At 55.4% G+C, this 27,553-nt stretch overlaps 1 protein-coding gene across 1 annotated transcript; it reads right to left on the reverse strand.

Moving 5' to 3' along the window:
* Positions 1–589: 589 nt before the first annotated feature.
* TSPAN18 (tetraspanin 18) lies at positions 590–27,553 on the reverse strand. The gene is made up of 8 exons (XM_079930271.1): positions 27,499–27,553; positions 21,595–21,667; positions 19,049–19,243; positions 13,272–13,346; positions 12,026–12,124; positions 11,307–11,489; positions 3,349–3,432; positions 590–1,374 (listed from the first exon to the last, which is right to left on the reverse strand). The coding sequence occupies exons 2-8, from the start codon at positions 21,655–21,657 to the stop codon at positions 1,327–1,329; spliced, it is 747 nt and encodes a 248-aa protein (XP_079786397.1). The 5' UTR covers positions 21,658–21,667; positions 27,499–27,553; the 3' UTR covers positions 590–1,326.

Consider the following 27,553-nt stretch of genomic DNA (forward strand, 5'->3'; position numbering starts at 1 on the left):
GTGCCCTGGGGTTCTTTAGCCTGGAAATAACGGGGCTCGGGGGGACAACGTGTGGCCTTACCGCTTCGGGAAGGAGAGCAAGTGGGATGCCATGGACAGAACCACAGAAAAACAGGAACCTCTTCCGTGTATTGAGCTGATGTTAAAGTCAGAGCAGTCCAAAGAGAAGCCTGTCTTGGGAGGTAGTAAGCTCCCCGTCCTTGGAGGTGTGCAAGAAGAAGGTGGAGAAGTCTTGGCAGGGATCTTGTGGAAGACATCCGAGTGGCAGTTCTGAGTGAGGAGAGGAGAACCAGATGATCTTGGGGGTTCCTTCCAGCCCTGGGGGCCAGGGAATTGGTGGAGTCGGTGGAGGAAAGGAGGGCAGTTTAGAAAATGGGCTGTGGTGTGTGTGCATGTGTGTGTGTTCCTGGGACTTAGAGATAAGTGTGGGGAGGTGTCAGGGAGAGCAGGGAGGGCAGAGTCCAGAATTTTCTTAGCTGTGGAGGCGGGAAGAGGCAATTCCTGACCAGCTTGCCCGCTCTCTTCTGGGGAAACCAGGATGCAGAGGCCAGGGAGGGGTGTGAGCAGTAGGTCTGCTGGGACCAACAGAGCCTTGGAAGGAGTGACAGGCACCCTGGGGATGGCGGGGTTCTTGTTCAGAACTGTCACGCACGTGCTGTGTGACTGTGGATGAGAAACTGCTCCTCTCTGGGCTTTCCAGATTATTTGCTCCAACAGATGGGGAAGCACGGACCCTACCGGCTGGGCCATCCTTGGATCCAGCATCTGCAGCCCACTCTTGGCCCCAGCCTGAGGCAGGGACAACTCCATCCTCGGAGGACCGGGGACTCCATGTAGGTTCCAAGTCCTCAAGGACATGGTGACCAGATCTCCTCGGCGCCCCTGGGCTTTGCCAACTTCTCCACAATTTTCTTTTGCCTCCTTCTTGCCAAAATCCTTATTACTTCCTTGGCACCAGATCCTGAAGCTGTGAGTTGAGGGCGCAGGTCCCGGGCTGCCAGATCTGGCTGCAGCAAGGAGGGGGCCTGGCCCTGGTGTTGCTTTGGTCTCTAGTGCAGGCTGCATCCTGGGTTCAGGTGCCCGGGCCCCCGCGGAGAACCCCATGGCGCCCGTTCCGGAGTCCAGATGGGCTACATCAGTCCATATTCTTGCCTTCATTTTTTTTGTTAAAAAAATAGCTATTTTCCTCTGCCCCATTTCCTAGCCACTCATCATGGCCTCACCTCCTCCCCCGGGGCCAAGAGGGCAGGGGCGAGGGGGAGGGGAGGGCATTGGGTGCTGGGCAGTGGTGGGTGGGGTGAGTCTTCAATCTTCAGGCCACACCCTCTACTGGATGCCCCGGAAGAGGCACATGGCAAAGACCATGGCAAAAAGCTGCAAAGAAAGTAGGAGTTTGCTTGTCAGGCTGGGCTTGCAGCCCTCCAGGGGGCTGACCCTCCCCAACGAGAAGGGGCTGTCTGCTCTGGGACTGGAAGGGGGGTCCCCCATCACTCTTAGAACACTCCTGCTGCTGGCACTCCTGACACTGCCCTGGGGGCAAGCCCCTCTTGCCAGTCAATGGTCCCCTTCATGCCGTGTAGTCATGAAAAGAAGGGGGCCTTGGACATGGGTTCAAATCCAGCTCCCTTATTTGCCAGCAGCAAACTTGGGCCAATACTCAGTTCCCTTCTCTGGGCCTGAGTATGTATCAAGAGTCTACCATGTGCCAGGCACGGTTCTAAGTGCTGTCTCAGAAGCATTTTCACAGACCAGGAAGTGAGACACAGGGAGGTCAGGTAACCCACCTAAGGTCACACAGCTACAAATGGAGGATCCAGGATTGGAGTCTAGGTATTCTGACTCCAGAGACCATGCTCCTAGCCCCTGCACTCGCCTCCTTCCAACTCACAGGAAGGAGGTGAGATTGAAGTCTAAGGCAATTAACGATGTAATGAGGCCTGTTATATAGTAGATGCTTAATTAGAAGTTACCAGGATTGTTACTAATAGACAAGGAAGATGCAGCCCTTCTCCAAGCTAGGAGCACAATCACTGAACACCTGTCTAAGGGCCCTGGGGTAATGGGGTGTGTAGAGACCCTGACTCAGAGATGCCCATTTCTTCAGACTGGCTGATGCCCCTGTGCCAGAGCTCTTGCAAAAGGTCCCCGAATCATTCTGCCTGGCACAGAGGCCACAGCTGGGCTTGCGGGCTGGGCGTGAGGGCAGTAGGTCAGGAACACAGGCATTGCTTAGCGAGCCCCTATTACACGCCAGGCACGTAGTCCCCGGCACCTGCAAGCCCCACCGTGCCCTAGGAGCAGGCTTCTAGCACCATGTTGCAGATAAGGAAACTGTGGCTCGGGCATCCTGTGCGTGGGGCGAGGCAGAGCTGGAAGGTGAACTCTAGAAGCCCATGTTCTTCCTGCAGGGGACCCACGCCTGCGTTTTCCCAGGGGGTCTGGTACTGATTTGTGTTTCTTGTTCATTGTTTCTTCCTAGGAGAGGACTTGTTCACCTAGAACAGCGTTGGCACACAGTAGGGGCTCAATCTTTGCGTGACGAATGAATGAATGAATGACCCCTCCTTCTCCTCATCCTCAATAGTCTCCACAAAACTGCTCTAAGCAGAGCTGTAGGACACAGTAAGAAGCTAAGCAAGGCCATGTTTATGGTGCCAGGTGGGAGGGGGAAGGCTGAGGATAGGGTGGTCTGACTTCATTTCCTGGCTGGCCGAAGACTGGCAGCCCCTTTCTTGAGATGGGCGGGCCTGGGCAAAGCCCTCTGTCCAACCTCCTAGGGAAGCGGGTTTGAGATCCGGGAGAGGGTGGTAGAAGGAAGGGAAGGGGGCAGCTCTGCCCTTTGGCCAAAGCGCCACCTAGTGGTGGCTCCAAGAGTCTGCGGCTGCCTTTGAGGGGGCTCAGGGCCCTTCTGTCTTCACCTCTGGGGCTCAACGTGCGCTTGTGAGGTCCTCAAGGCCCCGCAGGCCCCGAACACCCCACAGAGAATGGGCCTGATCTAGAAGCACAGGCTGTAGCCCCTCCCAGAAATCAGCTGCGTTGATCCTTCAGTCAGAGTTCACTCTGGACCGTGGGTAGGGGTGAGGGCAGCGACTCTCAGGGCCTGTCCATGCCCACCGCCCGCAGACTCGCTCAGATGTGTCCAGAGTCCCAGGGTGACTCGCAGGCAGCAGACAGGCACGGCTGGGCTTACCTGCCCATCGTCCCTGCAGTGGGGGTCCACTGGGTCCTGGGTTAAGGCCCTGGAGACGGAGGCAGGCTGGGGGTGCCGGCCATGGGCATCTGCCTGAGACCCTGTGCAGGTGTCTGTCTTGCTTCTGAGGAGCAACAGAAGCGGGGGCCTTTACTTACCTCGATGGCCAGCACCCCTATGGCGAGGGCTCCGGCCAGGTACACGTAAGTTTCGAAGGTGTTGAGGATCACCGTGTAACAGCCCTGGGAGGGAAGGACCAGAGGTAAAGCCATAGCCAGGAAGGAGGGGCAGAGGTCAAGGGCCAGCCTCAGGACAGGGGTTTGAAGCCTGGGAACTGGCATGTGGCCCCAAAGCTCAGGCAGCAGCAGGCCGTCCCTGTCACACCGCTGCTGGGACAGTTCGGAGGGGAGGAGCGGGGGAGGCAGGAGGCCCATAAGCTCAGCCACTCAGCAGCAATGCACCAGAGACCCTCCTGGCCTCCAGCCCCTAAGGCGGGGCTGAAAACTGCCAACCTGCCTGCTGCCGAATCAGCCACAGACCCGTTCTTCTTTTCTGGTTGGAATATTGGGAAATTTCCCATAAATATCTGGGCTCCTTGCTTCTCTCATAAAATCAGAAGATCCAGCGAGGTAAGCCATCATTTCTACGTGGCAGTACCTGGGGACAGGTGCTCCCTGGGGAACCACAGTCGCCACCATCCCCTATTGTCCCACACCCACCCTCTCTACTCCTTCCCATTACTAGCCTGGCAGCTGGATTTTGGTTTGTAGCCTCTGCCCTAAGGAAACACAGCCCATTCTTCAAGACCCAGCACATATCTCACCTCCTCCAGGCAGCCTTCCAAGATCAGCCCAGCTCTCACAGGGCCCCTTCTAAACGGATTGAATTCTTGTGCTATTACTGCTTTCTCAAGCAGTCCTCAGGATGTACAGACTGAGATAGAGATGGACCCAGTAAGACAGAAAGGAAGAGAGGGATGGCATGCGAGCAAAGCCAGGAGCTGCCAGCACGTGACCTCAGCCCCATCCGACCCTGGGTGCCTCACATCTTGGTCATGTTCGTGTCCATGCTCCTTCCCCCGGCACCGTGCTGACCAGAGACTGATGCACAGTAGTTGCCTTGAATGAAATGTATTTTTAAAGGGGGAGAATTTTCTTTCATTTATGAGAAGCTGTATGTTCTTTGGGCCCAGCCAGAGGACCTGCAAGGGGAAGAGCCCCCGGGTGTGGGTGGGGATCATGCCTGGTCCCTGCTGGGTGACTCTGGCTGTTTCTGAGCTCTGTTGAGATTCTTGGGTGTTCACGCCCATTGTCAATCACCCAGAAGCCCCGCCTCATTGGCCGGAAGTGGAAATGACGCCCCATGAGGCTGTGCCCAGGCAGGTGGATGGCAGGACGTGATCTGGGCAGAGTGGCCCGGTGGATAGCATGAGACCCTCCTGCTGGAGGCTGATGGGGGCTGGGCAGGGAAGGCTCCCACAGGCCCCCCCTTTGAACACTCAGCAGCAAATAGGATGTACCCAGATAAACAGACCCCTCCAGCACGATGTCCTGGATCCACAGTGCTCTTGGGGCTGACGGTGTGTCAGAATCATCTGGGAGGTGGTTAACAATGCAGATGCCAAGGCCTCACCCCCAAGACTCTGGATCAGGGGGTCTGGTGTGGAGCCCAGGAACCTACGTCGTGAGCAGATGCCCCAGGTGATTTCTAATGCCTTTGCCACGGCCGGGCTTTGAGACACCACAGTCCCGGCAAGGACAGCAAGGAAAGAAGGTCTTAGCTGAACTCGGGCCTTGTCTCAGCAGTGCCACTGGGGGCCCAGCTAAGGGCTGTGTGATCGGAGCCCTAAGGGCGCCCTCCCATGGGCCAGCTGGTCAGGAACCCAGAGTGGCTGGAGGCAACTTCAGAGCTGGCAGGGAAGCCCCATCCGCCTGGCCAGGCCAGGGCCATCCTGGATCCGCCTGCAGAGCCGTATCAGGGCAGAACTCAAACTGCCAACCCCCTTGGTCTGTTTAACTCTTTTTAAAGCATCAGAACCCCAACACGTAGAGCCGTGGCAGCAGAAAGCTGGCCTGCTCTGGAGGGAAGGGAAGGGAGACAGGGAGGAGCCTGGGAGGGATGCTTCCGGCCTCCCGTCATCCCCTCTGGCTGCCACCTGCCTCCCGGGGCCGAGGACAGCACCCACTGCTGCACACCACCCCTCTACCCCGACACTGGCTTTGTCATGCAGTCTGGGGGCCTTCCAGACGAGAAGCACCAATGACCCGGGGAGAAGTGATGGTTACACCAGCCGCTTGCTTACTGGGCAAACTGATAGGCGTCCCTCGTTTTACTGCATTTCATGGATATCGTGTTTTTTTAGAAATTGAAGGCTTGTGGCAACCCTGCGTTAAGCACGTTGTTGGCGCCATTTTTCCAACAGCATTTGCTCACTTCGTGTCTCTGTGTCACCTTTTGGTAATTCTCGCAGTATTTCAAACTTTTTCATTATTATTAGATGTGTTACAGGAATCTGTGATCAGTGATCTTTGACGTTACTACTACCTCTCGCTGATGGCTCAGATGATGGTTAGCATTTTTTTAGCAATAAAGCATTTTAAAATGACGGTATGCACACTGTCTTTTTAGACAGAAGGCTATTGCACACTTAATAAAGTGTAGTGGAAACATAACTTTTATAGGCACTGGGAAACCAAAAACTTCGTGTCCCTCTCTTTATCACGGTGGTCTGCAATGGAACCCGCAGTATCTCTGAGGTGGGCCTGTACTGACTTTTTCTAGGCCTCACTTGCCCCATCCAGAAACTGGGGCTATGCAGGCTAACTACTTCATAGGATTGTGTGAGGATAAAATGAGATGCTGCAGACAAAGCACGTCGAACAGGGTTGGCAGGGAGCCAGCCCTCGGTCCCGTTAGGACCATGCTGTCTCTCTCTGTGCCCCTGGGTGGTGGGAAATGTCTGAGTGCAGAGTTGGGTGTGTGGGTTTACCCTCCATGGCCCTGGGGATCCGTGCACGAGACACACACACACACACACACCCCCTGGGGATCCGTGCACAAGACACACACACACACACACACAACACATACACACACGCCCTGGGGATCTGTGCACAAGACACACACACACACACACAAACACATGCCCTGGGGATCCGTGCACGAGATGCACATGCACACACACACACACACACACACACACCCTGGGGATCCGTGCAGGAGACACACACACACACACACACACACACACACACACACCCTGGGGATCCATGAACGAGACACACACACACACACACACACACACATACACACACACACCCTGGGGATCCGTGCGCAAGACACACACACACACACACACATACACACACACACCCTGGGGATCTGTGCACAAGACACACACACACACACACAACACACATACACACACGCCCTGGGGATCCATGAACGAGACACACACACACACACACACATACACACACACGCCCTGGGGATCCGTGCACCACACACACACACACACACACACACACACACACACACACACCCCTATACTACAAGGGGACAGGAGGAGCAGTGAATCCCTTCCTGAGTTTGAAGTTGATTTTATGTGCCTCACCCGGGCCGGTGGGTGGGAGTTGTCCCCAGAGGGACGATGCCGCTCACCCCTCATCTGCTGTGGATGAGGTACCTGGGGCCTTAACTGCTCATCTGCTCTCTGTTGGGCTGTGGCACCAAAGACCCTTTGGGTCCCCGGGCTGAATCGAGCGGACCAGTTGGCTGATGGAGGCCCTGGTACTGAGACGCCCTCGGAGGGAGCAGTGAGGGCAGGGGGAGAACGGAAGATGCCGCCAGCACTCAGCGAGTGTCCGCCCTGGCCGGAGCTCTGCTGTGGCCTCATGTGCTTGTTACGACTCAGTCCCCATTCCAGCCCCTCAGGGAAGAGGAAAGAGGGGAGGGAGCAGCTGACTACGTGCTCAAGGTCACACCCAAGGAGGCCTGTTTACACTGAGGGAAGTCCAAGCTCCCGGGAGCTGCATCAGGAAGCCTCGGTTCCCGCTCACCCAGGCGGGGTCCCTGGCTCAGGGCCCGGAGCTGCCTACAGCCCGGGGTATCACCTCTTCCTCACCCTCAGGATGGATGCCCACCCCTTATCCTGACCCTGCCCAGCGAGACGCTGCAGGGGACCATCTCTCCCCAGGCTACCACCACAGACGGTGAGTCCCCTAGCTGTGCTGCTGTCGCCAGCACCCATCCTCCGTCTCTGCAGAGAGAGAACATCCTCCCACCCCTGGCTCCTGACCAGTCGCCCCCCCAACCTAATCTGACAGAGGGCAGCTAGGCCAGAGGTGCCGGCACGAAGGCCGCCCGCATGTATACGTCCAGCATGGACCTTCCCCCGAGCCCTCTAAGTCCAGCTGTCCGCTGGCTACCACTGCTTGGAGGCCCCAAAGGCACCTCACACTCAGCTTGCCTCAGACCAGATCTGAGATCTTCCGCCAAACCAGGACCTGTGGAGTCCCCCTCATCACTGCCTCATCCTGCCTTCCCCAAAGTCGGCCTACCACCATGTCACCTCCTGATTCATTTCTCAGATCCGTACACCTCTCTGCGTCTCCACTGCCACCATCCTGGTCTAACCCAGCATTGCTTCTCACTGGGACCAGTGTAAAAATCCATCCTGTTCACTCAGGTCCGCCTCTAACCCCTGGTCGCTGAGCAGCCAGGGTGCCAACATGGCCACAACCCCACGTAGAACTCGACGTGGGCTTCTTTGCTTTTCTAGCATCTTTGCCATGGGCCCGTCAGCACTGCGTGGTCTGGCCCTGCTGACACCCTCGCTTTGAGCTAGTCTTGCCTCATTCACTGTGCTCCAGCCATACTGGCCTTCTCTTGGTCCCTGGAACACACCATGCTCCCTCCTACCCCAGGGCCTTTGAACAGGCTGCGCTCACTCTCTGGCTGGAGTGCTCTTCCCTCGTCAGGAGGATGAGAGTGTAGTACTCTATGTCTAGAGGAGACACAGCTGCACCCACAGTCACAACCCACCAGGAAGCGGGTGGGGAGCACTGAGGATAAAGCAGAGAAACAGCGATGCTGTGGGGAGAGAACACTTAAGACCACCCTGACAAGTGGGAAAAATGGATGCTTTCCTCTTGGTGGTCACCATACTGGCCTGGAGTCAAGGTCTAGCAAGATCACCATCTCCTGGCACACTCCCTGATATTTTTTTTTTTTCCAGCAGGGGAATACATTCTTGACTTGCCTGGGTGACTATTTTGACCCAGGGAAGGCTGAGGAATGAGCAGGAGAAGCTGCCATGGTGGATTCAACTCATACCAATGGAGGAGCCCGTTTATTCATCATGGATCACCTTTGGGGATTTCCTGATTTCTCTTCATTGGCACTCAGTGATAAACAGGGCTGGTGGACTAACTCAACACCCATAGATGAGTGCACACTGCCTTAGCTCCTGACAGCCATATGACTGAGTCCTGGCCAGTGAGACTGAAGCAGAAGTCTGATGGGGGTTTCTGGGAAAGAAGCTGGTGCCACCTTCTTCCTGTCTTCAACATGGGTGGGATGTCTGGAGCCATGGCAGCCATTTTGCCACCATGAAGTACTAAGCACAAAGAAAGGCCACAAGGCTCACAGAGACTAGGCCTTGATTGACATGATGGAGCCACTGATAAATAGGAGGAGACACTGTCTTCCAGGATTCTTGCCATTTGCTCCAACCCTTTTAGTTTAGATTTTCAGTTACTTGGAATCAACCATGTTGTTCACTGACTCAGAACCGTGATGAGGATGTGAGGCAAATTCAGAAATGCATCCTGGGCTTCAGGGAAGTGGGCTTTGGAGAAAAATCAAATAGACATAATCCCTCCGCAGAGGCTTTTAAAAGGGAAGAATGCTCAGGAGGGATGCTAGTGTCTCAGAAAAGGAATCCCAGGAGTCAATCTCTGGGAATCCTCATGAGAAACAGGGGAAGAGTCATCGTAAAGAACTAATGTAGCCGCACAGGGACCTCTCTGATGAACTTCAATTTCAAAGCCATACCCAGGAGATGGAAGGAGGCATCATAATGGCGGATGAATCCAGAAATGGGAAGCATGTCAGGATGGAGCCCTAACAGAACAGGGCCCATGGGAAGCCTCCCTGAACACTTCACAAGTGGCCTTAGGATAGAAGCTCGGCAGTGGGCAGCAGGCGGTCCTAACGGTAGAAGTTGGTTTGTCTTTGTCAACCCCCAGCTGTGCTGGCTGCTCTGCTCCACGGAGCTGTCAGTGTCCCAGGCGCCTTGATGCTCTGACGTTCTAGAGGGCCACCCTCCTCTGCAAAGTTTGAGGTGGCTGTCACCAAGATGGCTGTCACCACCAGCCAGGGGTTGGGCGGGGGGGAGAAGGAGGGGCAGGCACCGTGCTTCCTCTTAAGGACATGATTCCGTCGCACAGATCACCTCTGCTCACCTCCCTTCAGCCTGAACAGGGTCATATGGCTTAGCTGCAAGGGAGGCTGGAAAGCGGGGCTTTACCTGGTGGTCATGGGGTCTCTAAACCTCCTCTTTCCAAGGAGGAGAAATGAACCGAGCATGGCAGCCAGCAGTCTCTGCCACTGTGTCAGGAATCTGAGGTCCGGAGCGTGTGTCTTGGCCAAGGTGACACAGCTGCTCACAGCCCAGGTCTGCCTGACATCGCAGCCTGAAACACCCCCCCCACGCCCTGCAGCCTCTCCTCACGGCTGAGACCTAACCCCTGGGGCGCTGCCCCTGCCCCCAGCTCACAGCAGCCTGATTCCAGGGCCTTTGTTTCTTTATTTAGGTCTCTTTCCCCCAGTGCAGGGAGGCCGGACCATAAGGGGTAGAGGAATGTGGCTTTGGGGCCTGATGGGTCCTTGGACATGACATGAGCAGGTGCAGGGGAGGAGGGTGCTGAGTTCATGAGGCGAAGCTGAGGCTGGAAAGAGTCTCATCAGACAGTCAGGGTCAGGCCGCAGCCCAACGCCCGCCCCCTCCGCTCCCCGGGACTCTAAGAGGCCAGGCTTGAGCCTTGCCCCCATCCCACCCCAGTCCCTTCTAGCCCATCATCCAGTTCTATTTTCTTTAGAGTAAAATTATTATTTCATGTGAAATTATGACTTGCTATGTGTTGGCTGCTCGCTTATCGTCTGCTTCCTCTAACCAGACTGTAAGCCCGGCAGGAGCAGGGGTCTTGTCTGCTGTCCCCTGCTGTGTCCCCTGCACCTGGCACTCTGCCATGAGAGCCTCATCAAAGGCCGAACCAAGCGAGAGGTGTGGGGCTCAGGTCACCCTCATTCTCCCCCCACTGCTCTGCCTAGCCTGGTCTCACACACACCCCTGAGGCGTATGGGGACTGGTCAGTGGGAAGGGGATCAAGGTCTAGGGCACTGTCTGCCTCACAGAGGGGGCAAAGCAGGTGCCCTTGCAGCCCCCAGAGGTGGCGCACACAGGAAGGGAAAGGGCTTCTTCTGAGACCGAGATGAAGTCCTTGGGTTGTAAAAGAAGCCAAGAAGTCTAGGAGCTTCCCAGACTCTGGAGACTAAGGTCAGGGAAACCTCGCTCCCGTGGGATCCGGAGGTGCTCCCACATGGCAAAGGTGAGCTTCCCTCCAAATAAAATGCACAGCAGAGGAGGGGCCCCCACTGTGTCATTCTGTTTCTGGCTCCTGACACCTGCATTACCAGAAGCTCAGGGAGTGTTCTACCTGGAACACTGGAAAACTCCTAGTCACCCCTGAACCCCAGCCAAAAGGCCCACTCCTCAATCAGTGCCTGATTGACTACTGATGTCTGTGCAGACATGCGAACAAGGCGGGCTCTGGAGGTCAGACACTGGCTGCACCGGGCATCAGGGCTCTGAATGCTCACGGCCATTGATGGACTGTCTGACATTCTCATCCTTTCCCCCTTTTGGTTGGATCTCAGGAGCACGCATGGAGCCTTCCTCAGCCCCCGTTCAGGAGTCCCATATCACAGCCAACATTTCCATGGGATTCCCTCAGTGCCTTCAGACCTTCAGGGCCCAAACTGTCACCCACCCAGCTCTGGCCACCCAAGCCCCGATGGACAGGCTTCCCCTGCCTGGGGGAGCGGGGCCTGGTACCTGCTTGTTCAGGAACAGGTCTCTTCCCAGGAGGCATTCCTCCCTGCTCAGCAGGACCCCGTCCCGACTCTGGGGTTCTCTCCGGCAGCAGGCCTCCGGCACCTCGTCACTGTCCAAAGTCAGGAGTCGGAAAACTGATGCAAACTTAAAGTCTTCAGGCCCGTTGACCCCACAGCAACCAAACTAGGAGGAGAGCAAAGAGAAGGGGGGATGGGAGCTGGACCCAGGTATGAGGGTGCAGAGACACACAGTCACTTCAAAGGCCACCGTGAAGCAGCGGGCGGGAGCAGAGTCAAGACCCAGGTGTGGGTTGGCTGCTCCTCCTGTGCAACCGTGGGAAAGTCACTCAGCTTCTCTGAGCCTCCAGCGTCCTCACCTGTAAAGTGAGGGTGGTGGTAACCACTCCTACCTCACCGGCACTTAGCACTCAATAAATAGTTGCTATGATTACTATCATCGATGACCGTTACAATCGCTCGAGGACTCAAGACAGGGAGAGCAAACAGGTTTCCTCCCGAGTCTGGACTGTGAGGCGTGGGCAGCGGCTGCCAGCTGTGCGAATGAGGGTTCTGAGGCCCGGTCCGGGCTGGGTGGATCAGTGCCTGATTGATTACTGATGTCTGTGCAGACACGTGAACAAGGCGGGCTCTGGAGGCCAGACACTGGCTGCACTGGGCATCAGGGCTCTGAATGCTCCCAGCATCCCTGGGGCCACTCACTGTGATCATGACAGAGTTCCAGGTGGCAGAGAAGACGTCTGTGTCGTTGTTGCCCTGGTAGTGCTTGGTGAGCTCCTTGGTGAAGAATTCGCGGGTGAGCTGGAGGCAGAGGGAGGGGGCAGGCTGAGGTCTACAGCAGCTTGATACAGCTCCCCTCCCTGGCCTCTCCAGTGACCTGCTCCGGGGGACGGAGGGGGAAGGCCTCAGCGTCCTGGTGCCAGTGACCCTCCTCCCAAGCAGCTAACTTGGGGCAGGCCCTCACCTCCAACCCCAGGACCTGTGGCCTCCCTGCATCATCAGATCCCCGACATGAAAACGCAGTCTACCCACACGGACCTCGGCAAGCCTGACGCCAGGGCCACCTGGGAACCTCCACCGTCCCTGCAGCTCCTCCCAGAGGGAGGTCTGGTCCACAGTGGGGCGCTCGCCCCCTCATGCCGCCGCCACCCGCCGCCCTGAGCTGTTCCTCAGACAGAGCCAAGTGGATGCGCTGCGTCCCAGGCCCTGAAGAAGCCACCGTGTGAGAGGTAGGACCCTGCTCCCTGCTGCAGGGAAGGGCGGGGACCCGGGTGGTTGGAGCCACTGATAAGATGGTCTATAGGGGCAAGTTGCCCAAATTTCATACTTGCCAGGGCCTCGTCCAAGAGGGCTCTGTCCTGTTCTCCCGCATGGCACACATTCTGCGCTGGGGGGACAGACTTTTTTTTTTTGCAGTACGCGGGCCTCTCACTGCTGTGGCCTCTCCCGCTGCGGAGCACAGGCTCCGGACGCGCAGGCTCAGAGGCCGTGGCTCACGGGCCCAGCCGCCCCATGGCATGTGGGATCTTCCCGGACCGGGGTACGAACCCGTGTCCCCTGCATCGGCAGGCGGACTCTCAACCACTGCGCCACCAGGGAAGCCCCAAGGGACAGCCTCTTTGACTATCCTCAGACTGTCAGATGACTACTGCTGGGCCACAGCTGGGCAAGGTGTGGAATGGAAGATTCTAGAACCAGGTGCAGGGTTGCACCAGATGCTTGGGAAGAGCAGGGACCTTTAAGGGCCCTCTGACTCTGACCTTCTGGAAAAGCCCTTGCAGAGAGAGGCTCACTGGGGTCTCTCTTTGGGCTGTGGGGCCTTGCTGGGCCGGTGGGTTGTGATTTGGGCTGGAACTACTGGATGAGAGGGCACTGACTCTGTGAGACCCTCTGGGGAGGGAGGGGCTGGCCATGAATGGGGCCGGAGCACACGGGGCCCAGTACGTACGTTCTCCCTGAAGATGAAGGCCAAGATGGCCGCCGAGAGCTCCGCCAAGAAGATGATCAGGATGAACAGGAAGAACTGCAGAGAGAAGGCGGCAGGCCCGTGAGCCCCGAGGGTGGGGGGGAAGGGGGCAGGTGACCGCTTGCCGAGGCACCCTTCCATAGGTCACACGATTGACACAATGTACTGATTCTGAGAGACTGAGGAACTTAACTGCCGTAAGCCAGACATATTTCATAATAAACACACCAACAGTCCATCTTTGGAGCCAACAGGGTTGTCTCTCTCCCGGATCCTGTCTCTTCCAGTCACTTTATCCTCATCCCAGGAAGACCCCAGGTCATATACCCTCCCTGACTTTTCAGCGCTGACAGCAGCTGCCCCATAGAGGTCCCGAGGTTTCTCCAAACTCCTTGGTCTGAGGACTGCTTTCGGGGAGAGCTTAGGACGGAGGGTGAGATGATCCGTCCAGGATGCAGACATGAAACATCTCCTAGACCTGCCAAAGGCATTGTTTTGTTTTTTTCAAAGTCCAAACCCAAGGAGAGCCCCTGGCTTAAACAGATCAGCCAGCACAAGGCGTGCGTTGTTCACTCCTTACCCACAGGGGCTGGGGGTGGGGGGGAGGTCTCGCTAGGTTCAAGCCCATGGTCTCTGGTCTCATAGAGGCTTGCTTGGCATCAGAACCCGACACCTGTCCCATGGTCTCTTTTCTGTTTAGCCCCCATTTCCACAGGGGAGGAAACAAGCCAGAGAAGGAGAAAAACTTTCCTTTCCAAAGGTGTGCAGCTCAAAAATTTGAGACCACATCCTGTCCTCTTAATCCAGCTCCTTTCAGAGCACCACGCTACCCCTTCTCTCTCTCTGCTGAAGAGCACAGTTCAGGGCTGGCCTGGAAGTGGCTCTTCTGAACCCTGGGGCTCTGGTTCCAGCAGGTCAGGGGCAGGCTTGCTGTAGTCAGCTGTGTGGGGTGACCTTGGACTGAGGTTGGGAGTCAGAGCTCCCTAACCAGAAAGGAGAGTGACAGAGGGACACCTGTATCCCCGGGCAGGCTGCCCCTGGCCATGATGCCCATCCCATCCCCCTCCACTTCCACAAGCTCGTCCTTGGGCTGAGAGGTATGTTCCCCACCTCTGCAGCCTCTTACCCCTGTGACAGTGATGGAGGGCCCTGGCAGGGCTCCTGGCATCTCCATTTGGCTGGTGACAGACGGTCATCCAGTTCTCTTTCACGTGGCCTCCACGGAGCCCCGCCCCACCCTCTGCCCTTGCGGTGGAGTTGCTGGCTGTCCTCAGGCTGGCAAAGAGCGGCCTCGGAAATGGTTTCCACCCCAGCGACGTGACTGAGCTGTCTCTGCCTATCAACCTCGGCCTTAGACAGTTATAAACTATGGACGAGACAGAACTCGGGAACTCCACGTGCTCATAACTCTGGGAGCCTGCGTGTGCTTTCCAGGGGACTTAGCACCGTGTCAGCGAGACGATGCAGGTGCAGCGCTGTGCACAAGGCTGGCACGATGTGAGCACGGCTCAGATGGTGGCTCAGAACCAAGAGGAAGCATGGCCTTCCTGAAGACAAGGGCTGGCGTGGGCGATCTCCGGGAAAACAACAATAGCTACAATCTATGGGATGCTTAACACCTAAGCACTGTGGCTCTTACATGGGTGATTTCATTGAACCCTCTGGGCAGCCTGGAGTAGCAGCTGCTATTATCAACAACACCTCTGTTTTACTGATGGGGAAACTGAAACCCTGAGAGGGTAGAACTTGACCAAGCTGGCTCAGATGGGATAAACACAGGAACTCTGATTCCAGAACACAGCCTCCTAACACCATGTTATCCTGGAACCCAGAAGAGCCTCCAAATCTTCAGACTTTCAGATGGCCTGCAGGATCTCTTGGGGATCGACACCAATCCTTTTGCTTTCACATTTATCAAATGCTTATATGTGCCAGGAACAGAGTTAAACAAGATGCATATTTTCTTACTGAACTCTGATCACAACACTATGTCTGGGAAGGAGATATTATGATCTTCATTTTACATATGAGGAACCTGAAGTTCAGAGAGGTTAAGTAACTGACCCCAGGTCACACAGCCAGGAAGTGGCAGAGCAGGGATTAGAACAAGGTTTTTCTGACTCCAAAGCCCATGTTCTTACCCACACCTCTGAGACCACCTCCTCTCTGTTCCTTCATTCTAGGGCTGTTTATTGAGCACTTACGCTGTGCCAGGTACCGTGCTAGGTACTGGTAAACCGATACACATAAGGCAGATGTGGTCCCCACCCTCATGGAGTTTCCACTGAGCCAAGGTTCATGATTCATGAAATGAAATTCATGAGATGAAAAACATAAGATTCATGAGATGAAATTAAAGAATGAACCTGGTAACTCACTCATTGATGGGGAAAGCGGGTCTCCCCAGAGGAAGGGGGTCTGCAGATCTCCTGGCCATTGTTCCTGCCTGGAGCAGGTCTCCCCAAGCATGGGGACTGAGGGATAACATGAGTGTGTGAGTTTAAGTCACCTGAAGGAAAGTGCAGGGCTTTGGGGCCAACGTCGGTAACAACGTCACTTCTGCTAACTTCTCCGGCATGAAATAGTTTTCTCCTGCTTGACAGGGTTACTACTGGTTATTTGGAGGCGTTCCTCCCGGACCTGACCACAGGGCTGATGCTTCCTGGGGCTTCGCCTAACCAGGGCCTTTCCCAGGGTTTGTTTGCCTTGAGTTAATCTGACCTCATCCCATTTGCCTAAGCACACATTTGCCAGTAATTCCTGAACTTACTGGACACATTTGCCAGTAATTCTTGAACTTACACTTATCACACTTTCAGGCTCAGAAAATTAATCAAGGGGTAAAAACTGCTCTTTTGCCTACTTGTGAGCATTTCCAGACTTTTCTAAGCCATCTGCCTACAGCATGTCAGCTTTTAGTTCTCGTTTCTGATAATATTTAGCAAATTTACCTACTTCATGAACAATTCAGCTCACTTATCACTTTTAAATTACACTCATCTCTTTTTGCTGTTCTCTTTTCCAATGTAGCAGGTCTTGGTTATAAAATATTTTTAAACTGTGAATCTTTCTAAAAATGGGTTAAAAACATTCCTCGAACCAGTTATAGGTAGGCAACTAGGAAAAAGGGGATGCCACACAATCTCACCAATAGGCTGAAATTGTTCCATGGTACGTGAAAATGCTGTAAAACTGATCAACAGGAGTGTTTGGAAAATGTGTTTTTAGAAGAGTTGATCGTTCGCTGACATTAGACTCACTGTCTCCAGGGCTAAGGGTCACTGACACCTCTTGGGGTTTCGCCTCAGAGCGAGGCAGAGGGTGCCCAGCTAACTCCTATCCCCAGGCCTCCTCTCTCTGCAAGCCTTTAAGCCACAGCTCCAGAGGTGACTAAAGTCACTCTCTCTTGGCTTCTCTCAAGATAAGTCTTCCCTCCTTCCCTGAAGGGCAAGGAGGCGGCTCAGACTTCTTAAAAGGATGCAGTGGCCGGGAGGGGTGAGACCTGGGGCCCCTCTTCGGCTGGAACCACCACACAGCTGAGTCCAGGTTGGAAGAGAAAGCAGATCTTCCTATTTCTCATGAATCTTTCTGAAAACCTTCCAGAAGCCGTGGTGGCCCTAGAAACACGCAAGCATGCATACCACACACACATACAATAGGCACAGGCACACACGTGGAGAACCTGACATATTTTGCACATAATTTGCGGTGAGTTTTGGATCACTTGAGTCCATTCCAGGTTAGGACCTCTGGCTCAGCCCTGGTCTGAGACAGCAGACCTGAGTCCGAGACTCCCCTGGCTTTGACCGGCACTGTGACCTCAGGGTTATGCGTGTTAGGGTTCTGAGAGAGAGAGGGGAGGGGAGGGGAAGGGGAGAGGGGGGAGGAGAGGAGAAGGGGGAAAGGAAGCAGGGGAAGTAAAGAAAGACAGAGGCAGGGAGAGGGGGCAGAGGCGGGCGGGGGAGGGGGCGTGGTCCAGGAGAAGGGCAAGGAAAGGCATTAGGCACAGAAACCAAGAGGAAGACAGAGGCCGAGAAAGAGCGAGAAGAGAAAGGGAGAAACGCACATAATGAGACTGAAGAGACAGACGGGAGGAAGGAGGCAGAAGGGATGGGAAGGGGTGACTTCAAGGTTCGGTGGGCACGCCGGCCACAGCTGGGACTTAACTCTCTCAGGGGACTTGGGGCAAACCTCCTCCTACCCCGGGGTCTCAGCCTTCTCCCCCAGGCACTGCGGAGAGCGACGTGTTGTCCAGCTGGCAGGCTCTGCGGGAGCCACTCAGCTCGAGAGGGCGTGCGAGGCCAGAGCCCCAGCCCGGCTTCCTGTCTTGGCTTCAGGAATGAGCCCATTAACGCTGGATGAGCCCTGGGGGCTGAGATGCAGGGTGGGCAGAGGAGTGATGTAGGAAGGGAGCTCTGGTGTGTCCTGGGACCCATACTCAGTTCCTTTCAAAGTCCCCAGCTCCCCAAGCCCAGACTTTTCCCTGCACCGTCGGACACTGTACAGAGCTCTCCACCAGGGGGAGCCCTCGGGTTTCTTTGTTTCTCTCCAGAAGGCAAGTTTGCATTGCTTACCCTGCTGCCCAAGGCCAGGGGGACCCAGGGCGCCTGAGTCACACACATCACAGCTGATTTCACTTTCTATCTGTGACATGAATGGAGAGTGTACAATCTGTTCTAATCTGGGGAGGAGGCATTTGTGCCAGATCTCTGCCTCCCAGAGCCACTGGTGCCGGCTCACCGGCAGGAGCAGACAGACGCCTTGCAAGCCCACGTCACTGCCCAGCCCATGTCTCCCTATCACTTAACCCCCGACCCACGCAGCTGGTCACCCATGAGGAGCGTCTGCAAGCTGGCCCTTCCACGCACACGCTTCTAAGCTGGGCCGTTTTTAACCTACCCTCCAGCAGGACTGCGCTCTAGCCGGTTTTCCTAGCCCGCGGGGGCACAGGACCTCATAGGAGAGGAAGCCCCATCACCAAGGCCAGGGCAGTAAGCAGAGGCCCAAAGGGCCCCAGCCCATGTGAACCCAGAAGACCAGAGAAACAGGACATCCACCGCTTGTCTTGTTCGGCTCCAACCTATAGCTGAGCTGGTTCGCCCCTCACTTAACGAGAAGACACTAAAGCTCAGAGAGGTCAAGAAACTAGACCGGAGTCACATCATTAGTTACGAGACGGAGCAGAGCGCACACACAAGCCCAGGCCTGCCCAGCTCATCCTCGTGGGCTCGCCTGCCTCTCACCAGCCTGTCCACTGGGGAGGGGACGGCCACTCGGCCCCTGATGCATCTATGGCACCTAGTGACCTATGTGGCCTGTAATAGTGGGTCAAGGACTGTTTATTTAATGAATAAAGGCCCTTCCGAGGTCATATCATTTCTATTCTAGAAGTGGAAATGCGAAAGCTGAATGATTTATCTGATAGCTATCTTAGCTCTCTTACCACAGAGGTATATATTCGAGGTCTTACAAGCAAGTAGAAAGCGTCACGAGTCAGCGTTCTCAGCTGACCCTGCCTTGGAGAAGCCTGGCTGTTCAGACCTGGAGTCCAAGGCCGCTGTCCACGGGGGAGCAGCTCACCCACATGGCAGGCACGGGTCCAAGCTCAGATGCATGTAGGAAGGGCTGGTGGTCCTCCCGCTCCTGGAGGATGGCCTACTTGGCTCAGACCTCAGTGTGAGTCCCCCGTAGTGTGGACACAGGGCCCCCAACACCCAGCCCGCGGCACCCATGGGTGGGGTGGAGGATGGGGTACTCACCAACAGCAGCAGACACTTGTTCTCCCGGACGGCCCCGCAGCAGCCCAGGAAGCCGAGCAGAAAAAGCAGGCCCCCCATGGCCAAGAGGATGTAGGCGCCCGTGATGAGTAGGGGGTTGGCGGCCACGATCTCCCGGAAGCCGGTGGGGTCCACCATGACCCAGATGCCGATGCCCAGCAGGCAGGCCCCACCCAGCTGCTCCCCGGGGCCAGTCAGGAGAGGGGAGAAGAAACAGGCAGACACGGAGGTTAGACACTCCACACCCACACGCCATTTCCCTGAGCGAGGCCCTGGGGCGGAGGCGCTGAGTGCCCGGTGGACTGGGCACAAACTCCATTTGCTGCTCGAGTCAATGTGCTGGCAGCGTTTTCCTCTGCTCTGGATTTCCCTACTTACCCTGACCTGCGGTGTGTCACGCAACCTCCAGATCCAGTCTCAGACCCACGCCCCACCTAGGGCTGCTGAGAACCATGTCATGTAGAGTTTATCCACCACTTTTATATTCTCCTTAAACGTTAGAGCTGCTGGGTAATGAGGTCACTCAGTCCAACCTTCTGATTCCACACTGAGCCCCAGAGGGGACCAACGAACTTACTGAAGGTCACACAGCAAGTTCACCGCAGAGCCAGGGCTGAACCCCAGGCCTCCCTGACTCCAGCCTCAAGGACCCTCGCCAAATCCATGAACATGCTCTGACACCTATGCTGGGAAAACACAGACAAAAGCCACCCTCTTTGTCCTCAACAGGAGCTCTCAGTTGCGTTGGGATCACCACTCTCACATCACATTCTTTTTATGTCTTCATCTCCATGGCCCTCGTCTCCATGCCCTACTTATCTTTGGAGAGAGGCAGCTTAGTCCAGAGAAAGGGCTGTACCACTTATTAGCTGTGTGACCTTGGGTAAGTGGCTTAACCTCTCTGAACCTTGGCTTCCCCGTGGTTAAAAGAAGATACTGTTTCCCACCTCCCAGGGCGGCCCCGAATAAGAAGAAGGGACAGAACGGAGGTGAAGGTGCCTAGCAGGGTTCAATAAACATCCGTTCCATTGGTCTTGGGCACAGACCAGTATTGGAAACAGACCTGCTGCAGGAGAAACCCTTTGGCATCATCAGATTTTAAAGGCTGGGAAGTGTTTGAAATCCCCGTGTCATGGGACGACCTGAGGAATGACAGAAACCTGCTGAGTTTTGGCTTGGCTGGGGGGTCTGTAAGCTGGGGGAAGAGCTGGATGGTTTGGGGCAAGAGGCGATATTTTCAGGTGCGGTGGTGGGACGGGGGAGGCAGAGAGGCCTGAGGGACCCCGGGACAGCGAACGACAGAATCTACAGTTTCGCCGTCTGCTGCACAACGCCTTTCTCCTTGGTCTCCCCACAAACCTCCAGGGAAACCTCCTCATAGCTGTTGGAGGTTTGGGGGTTTAATAATTGTGTGCTGAGTTCTGCTTCAAGGGCGGGGCGCAGGCATGAACTGGGCGGCCCAGGATGACTCAGCTCCATTTCACCTAGGGACACTGGGGCTGCCCAGGGCCACCCAGCTTGGAAGTTGGGTCTAGAATTCAAGTCTGTGGGGCTCCCTGCTCTTCAGGATTAGGGGCAGGGGAGGGAATCCAGGAGAGTTGCTGAAATGTGCAAAAAATAGATGGTGACAGACAGACCGACAAGAGTCAGTCTTGACCAGAAGAGGCCTCTCTTTCCTAGTGACCCTGCCCTGGGGGACATCAGTAGATGTTTACTCATCGAGGTCTTGGCTGCACTAAGGTCAAAGGTTGAGGTGGGGTCACACGATGAGCGTGGCTCTGCTCCTGGGAGAGGCCATGGGTCTGAACGGAGCAGGTGGGCTGTACTACAGGGCGCTGGGCTGGCCACCTGAGCCCCCAGGGCCTCTGTTCTTTCACACGTAGAATCCATAGGTTGGATGGGGATGGAGCTGACACATTCCAGGCACTTCCTAAACTAATCTTGCTTCATTTGCAAAAAACCTGTTGAGGGAGGAGATTAAAGGATGAAGATACTGAGGTTCAGAGGGGTGAAATGTGTTTCAGATCACAGCTGGAGAGATGCAGAGCTGGGCTTTGAACCCAGGTCTCTTGGTCCCAGAGAGGTTTCAGATTTCATCAGGTGGCTCTGTCAGCTCCGCCCATCCAGCTCTGCTGTGCATAACTGCTCTGCGGGGTCAGGGCTGGGTGGGGCTCCCTGCTGCCCTCTGATCACCCCCATCCTACACCCCGCAACTCCCTACCAGGGGTCAGATTTCAAGATAGTAGCCAGGACTGAGGCCCCTATCTTTTCTTTTTTAGAGTCGCTGAAGCATCATCCCAGGGGCTGTGCAAAACATCTCTGCTGTGATGGTGGGCGCTAGGAGTGGGGTGGGCGCTGCTGGGGGCCTCCCTGCCGTGAGCCCCCAGCTGGGCAGGTAGAGCTGCTTCTAGCACTGGCCCCTGTTCCTGTTCCTGGGACTCAGCCCCATGTGACTTTCAAGCCGCAGTCAGTCCTGCCCACCCCGCAGAGGCCTGGGGAGACCCCGGGAATGTTCCAGGAATACTTACAAATATGAAGAAATTGAACACAAACATCAGATACTTCATGCAGCTCAGACAGTCGCCTTCCATGGTGCTCCCCCTACAAAACAGCAAGGCCCTCTCAGCCTTCCCACTGGGGGACCCCACCCGAAAAGATCTCCTGCCCCTCCCTCCTCTCCTCCTCCTTGGGGTGTCCCAGTGGCCAGCCTGCCCTTGTAGCCGACGGGGGAAGAGGGCAGCTGATAACAACCTCCTTATCACAGGGCCGGTGCTTTGCCCTGTGAGGCCAGAGTTAGGAGTGAGAACTCGAGAGCTAGCCTGCCCGGGTTCAAGCCCTGTCTCAACCGTTCATTTGCTGTGTGGTCTTGGGCAAATTACTCCACCTCTCTGACTGTTGCTCTCTCCAACTTGAAAATGGAGATTAAAAACAGAAGCTTCCTCCCCAGCAGTGTTGGGAGGATTAACCGAAATAACGCAGAAATATGCTTAGCAGCTACTCAGTGTGGCAGGTGCTCAGAGGTGTGACATCATGATGTTACTTGACTGCAGACATGAGCCTCCTATTTGGTAGATGAGACACTAAGGCTCAGGGCCTTGAGGGACTTGCTAAGGTCCTAGAGCGGGATTAGAACCCAGGTCCGACAAACTACCTACTACCCCACATACCCTCCGACTCGAAGGACCTGTCCAGTGAGGAGGGGTGTTGCAGGGAAAGAGCTGCAGGTACCTCCTGGGGCCCCAAGCCCCCAGATGCTCCCCCGCCCTGACTACCTCTATCGTGAGACTTAGAGCATCCCACCTCCCCCTGGAGTCTCCCCGTCCCTACCTAAGAGTATGCCCATGGTAGCGGGTCACTGAATACAATTCTATTCAACAAACATTTATTGTGCGACGACTGGATGCCAGGCACTGGGGCTTGAAAACAAGATGTAGCCCTCCCCCATGCCCGGGGGAAGCAGACGGCATCTGCTACCGCAAGTCATCCCTCAAGGTGCACACGTCACGGTCATATTCAATATACAATGTTCAATATTGCTACACTTTCTTCCTGACAGCCCTGGGGAGAGGATGGGCAGACCCAGGAGGACCTACCCCTTCCCTTGTTCCAGGCCCCATCCTCCCAGCAGCCAGTGGAGGGCTGAGATTCAGTGGGGACCCACGGGTATGGCGGGCCTGTTTCGCTAGCATCTCTCGGTCCATGCCACGCCCACCAGTTGTTAAACCATTATCCTTGATGGTGGGTCATCCTTGTCTCTTGCATCATGCCCAAGCCCAGGCTCTCTTCCTCCAGAACAGGTCCCCACACCAAGCCACCAGCCCTCCGCCATCTCCTCCATCGCTGACCTTCTAGAAGCAGCAACTAACCTGCATCTAAACATGGCAGTTCCAAGCATGGGCTCTGAAGCCAGACATACCTGGGCTCCAATCCTGGCTCGTCACACCTCTCTACCTCTGTGTCTTTGGTAAGTGACTTAACATCTTGGGCCGCAGTTTCTTCATCTGAAAGTGGGCATTTAGGACCTGCATCCTGGCGTGTTGTGAGGATTAAATGAGACGTCCTATGTCAGGGCTCTCCACGGCACCTGGCTCAGAGTGGAGTAAACAGCTCTTACTAGGAACACACCTAACTTTACAGTCATAGGTGACTCACTGGGCTGTCATTGCCCATGAGATCAGGACCCCAGGACAAGGACTTGCACCCTAGGCACGGCGTGCTGACCCCTCTCCCTTGGGCACTTGGCTGATGCAACTCCATACATCTGCTGAGACCCTGTCGTCCTTGGAAAGGGGGAAGAGGACAGGAAAGAACATTCGTTGAGTACCGACTCTTTGCCAGCCACGCTCCAGCTCCATGAAGTGACTGTCCTGAATCTTTCAACAACCGCATGAGGCAGGAAGCACTGTGCCCATTTTACAGATGAGGACACTGAGCCTCAGGGAGGTGAAGGTGCCCAACATCCTGGAGCTTGTAAGCATGCCCCTCAGCTCACTTCAGATCCTGTGCTCCACCTGGTCCAGGGACCACTGTTCAGGCAGACAGCAGGGCAGAAAGAGCACTGGACTGGGAGTCTGGAGCCCCAGGCTCCAGCTCTGCGAGTCACTTCCTCCCTGGCCTCAGTGTCTTCATCTGCAATGGATGGAGATGCAGTTTGATGGGCTGTCAGCTCCTGCCATCAGGCTCTGACTTGGGTGGGCTTTTAGCGGGCAGGAGGGGCAGCCCCAGTGAGATGCTGAGAAGTCTGCAGGGGGGCCAGGCTCTGGGGCCCCCTCCTCTGCCTACCCAGGCAAAGCTGTTCTCCAGGGTCTGATCCGGCTTCAGCTGGCTCTGGCTCTCTGGCATTTAAGGGGCATAATAAATATGGCAGCTCATAAACGGGCTACCTGTATTTATTATGTACCACATTCATTAGAGATTACATCTAATGGGTGGCTTATGGAGTGCTGGGCTCCCAGACGAGTGCAGTAAAAGGGGATGTGTCTCCTGGGAAGAGCCTCTGACAACCTCAAAGGTGAAGCAGTAGAAAAAGAGATGATGTGAGCTGGAGGGTGGTTGGAGATAGGGAAGCCCAGGCGTCAGCTCCAGGGCAGGGTGCAGAGTGGACAGAGGGCTTTGCAGCCTGACAGAGGATCACATCCCAGTTGCTTAGCTGGTGGCCTGGGGCACGTTCTTGAACTGTATACATCCGAGTTTCTTTTCTTTAAAATTAGTATAAAAAAATAATGCCTTTCTCATAATGTATGGAAAACACTGAGAACAGAGCTTGGTGTGTGGCAGCTGCTAACAGCAACAGCGAGTAGCGGCTGGCTGCCCTTGAGTTCTTACCATGTGCGGAGGAACATGCACAATCTCATCGAATCCTCGTAAGGCTCCTGGATTTAGGTAATGTCATTTCCCTTTGTTCAGGCGAGGGAATGGAGCTTCAGAGAGATGGAATCACTTGTCTTAGGTCACACAGCATAGAAGTGCCTGAACCAGGATTTGAACCCATGTCTGTCTTAATCCGGAGCCACATCATCATTTTCAATGAATGCTAATTCCCTCGCCCCATTTATCCATTTTCCTCCAAAATTCAGGCTCGTCTTCACACCTCTTATGCCATTTTATTTCCCAGTGGCCAGAGAGACGGCCTCCTGCGTCATCGCCCACGGCCCGGCTAAAATCAAAAGACCAACTACTGCCAGCTCCACCAGCCACAGGGGCTCCTGAATGTGGGGACACACCTCCACGGCCAATTGGCCAGACAAAAGTGACAGACACATGGCACCTCCAATCGCTGCCTGGATCTGGGTGTTGGCTCCACCTACCCACGGAGCCTTTTGGACGCTAAGCCCATCACCACGCAGTGCCCTAATTTACTTATAAGGAGAGTAGAACATAGTCTCTGCAAGGCGGATTGAGAAGAAACTGCAGACCATGGAGGTACAAAGGCTTGGCTGTTCCTCAAAAAAGATGTTCGAAAGGCACTTATGAAGGAGACGGAGGGGGCGGATCTCTGCTAAATGGAAAGGCCATGCCCTCCCTGGGGCCAGGGGTGAAAGGCCCACTGAGGTTTCCCCATTCCACGGGGCCCACAGGGTCCCGGAGCGGAGGGTGGCAGTGACAGTGGGGCTGCAGGGTCACACGGGTCCTGGCTCCACCTCCTTCTAGCCCCGGGGCCAGTGGACAAATCACGTAAGCTCTCTGGGCCTTTGCTTTCGTGTCTGCAGAATGGGGCCAGGAATGCTGAGCTGCTCAGGAAATCAGAGGACTGAGGATTAAATGATAAATAACGTATGTAGGGCTTCTCACGCCAGGCCTGACACACGGCGGTTCCTCCCCTCCCCTCCTTGCCCTGCTTTCTCAGACCCTGAGAGGGAAGGACTCTGATCCGGAGGATTTCTGCTCAGGGAGGAGGAGTGTGGTCAGTGGTTTTCATACTGGGTTCCCCGAGGCTAGCAATCTCCTAAAGCCATTTTCAGGATTTCAAGTAACACCTCACAAATCATCCCCTCCGCACCGCCTGGCTCAAGGGGCAAGTGTCTTGGGTTTTGGAGCCGTTAAACCACTCCAGGGTGGGAACCCTATTTGTCATGTTGTTCAGAAGCTCTAACTGCTAGGTATGTATGACTCGGCAGTAAATGAACTAGGGAGAAAGGTATACTTCGTAAATGATGACTTGGTAAAGGCAGTGCTGTTTGACCGATAAAATCCTTTAAATCTTTTTTTTTTTTTTTTTTTCTGCAGTACGCGGGCCTCTCACTGTTGTGGCCTCTCCCGTTGCGGAGCACAGGCTCCGGACGCGCAGGCTCAGTGGCCATGGCTCAAGGGCCCAGCCGCTCCGCGGCATGTGGGATCTTCCCGGACTGGGGCACGAACCCGCGTCCCCTGCATCGGCAGGTGGACTCCCAACCACTGCACCACCAGGGAAGCCCCAATCCTTTAAATCTTGAGGCCCAGAGAGAGGAAATGGAGGAGTCAGCATCACAGGCAAACTTGCCCTCATGCGAATTCAAATCCCACAGGTGCAGGGAAAGCATGCTGGGAAAGCAGTTCAGGTGCTGTGGATCCAGCTGCCCTTCCATGTGGGCGCCTGCCCCAGGGTGATCCTGGGTGGGAGCCGTGGACTTGCTGTCATGGCTCTCATGGTCTCGAGACACCTGTGCCCTTCACAGCAACCCCCCCACCCCCGCCCCTGCCCTCTGAGGGTTGGTGCTTACAGATGGCTGCTTTATCATTCAACGTGACCCCCGGATGCCACTGACTGTTTCATGTATAACAAAGCCAGGTGTTTAAGGGCTTTAAGGGGAACTTTTACGTGACACTACTGTTTGTGTAAGCACTGATTTAGAATCCAGCCCTTGTATAACTTATGTCACCAGCATTTCAATAAAAGAAGTTCTTGGCCATGAAAAGGTAGAGCAGCACTGATCTGGCCCAACACCCTCACCATGGAAATGGGAAAACCAAGGCTGTGAAAGGGAAGGGGAGAGTGGCCAAGTTACAAAACCAATTAGGGATCTGGGCCTGGAGACGTGTTTCTTTTCTTTTTTTTTTTTGCGGTATGCAGGCCTCTCACTGTTGTGGCCTCTCCCGTTGCGGAGCACAGGCTCCGGACGCGCAGGCTCAGCGGCCATGGTTCACGGGCCCAGCCGCTCCGCGGCATGTGGGATCTTCCTGGACCGGGGCGCGAACCCGCGTCCCCTGCATCGGCAGGCGGACTGTCAACCACTGCGCCACCAGGGAAGCCCTGGAGCCCTGTTTCTTGAAGCCCAGGCCATTGCCCGGTAGCTACTCTCCACACTCAATATTTTACTTATTTATTTTGGTAGCACACACCTTCCCTTGTTAGAATGTATGCTTAGAAAGGCATGGACTTGGGCTTCCCTGGTGGCGCAGTGGTTGAGAGTCCGCCTGCCGATGCAGGGACACGGGTTCGTGCCCCGGTCCGGGAAGACCCCACATGCCGCGGAGCGGCTGGGCCCATAAGCCATGGCCGCTGAGCCTGCGCGTCCGGAGCCTGTGCTCCGCAACGGGAGAGGCCGCAACAGTGAGAGGCCCACGTACCAAAAAAAAAAAAAGGAAAAAAAAAGAAAAAAAAAGAAAGGCATGGACTTGCTTTGTTCACTGCTGTATTCTTAGTGTCTAGAGCAGTGCCTGGCACATGTGGGTCCTCAATTCCTATGTCTGAATGAATGAATAAATGCAGGAAGAGTGGGAAAAGAGAAAACAGACACAGAACAGTAGAGACTCAGCAAATCAGAGAAACAGACAAAGTCGGAAAGATGGAGAAAGACTGAAGGAGAGAGACAGGGAAAGAGACAGAAGAAGAGATACGGGAAGGGACAGACAGACAGACTGAGAAAGGTCTGCTGGGGAGACAGGATGGTATCAGGGGATGGCACAGGGGTGCACAGGGACGGGGAAGGGGGGAGCAATTGCTGACTTGTCACCTGGGCAGTTCTGATGTCAGCGGGACAGTCTCTTGTTCAGAGAGTTTCCTGTATA

Source organism: Stenella coeruleoalba, assembly GCF_951394435.1.
Source record: "Stenella coeruleoalba genome assembly, chromosome: 8".
Lineage (NCBI taxonomy): Eukaryota > Metazoa > Chordata > Mammalia > Artiodactyla > Delphinidae > Stenella > Stenella coeruleoalba.

Bases quoted from the DNA above. Each gene is read 5' to 3' on its own strand.
- TSPAN18 (XM_079930271.1), bottom strand. From the start codon at position 21,657: ATGGAAGGCGACTGTCTGAGCTGCATGAAGTATCTGATGTTTGTGTTC. The intron at 19,244-21,594 runs GTAAGTATTCCT...CCCGGGGAGCAG, and splicing joins TGTTCAATTTCTTCATATTT to CTGGGTGGGGCCTGCCTGCT. The intron at 3,433-11,306 runs GTACCAGGCCCC...CTTCCCTCCCAG, and splicing joins ACCTGTTCCTGAACAAGCAG to GGCTGTTACACGGTGATCCT.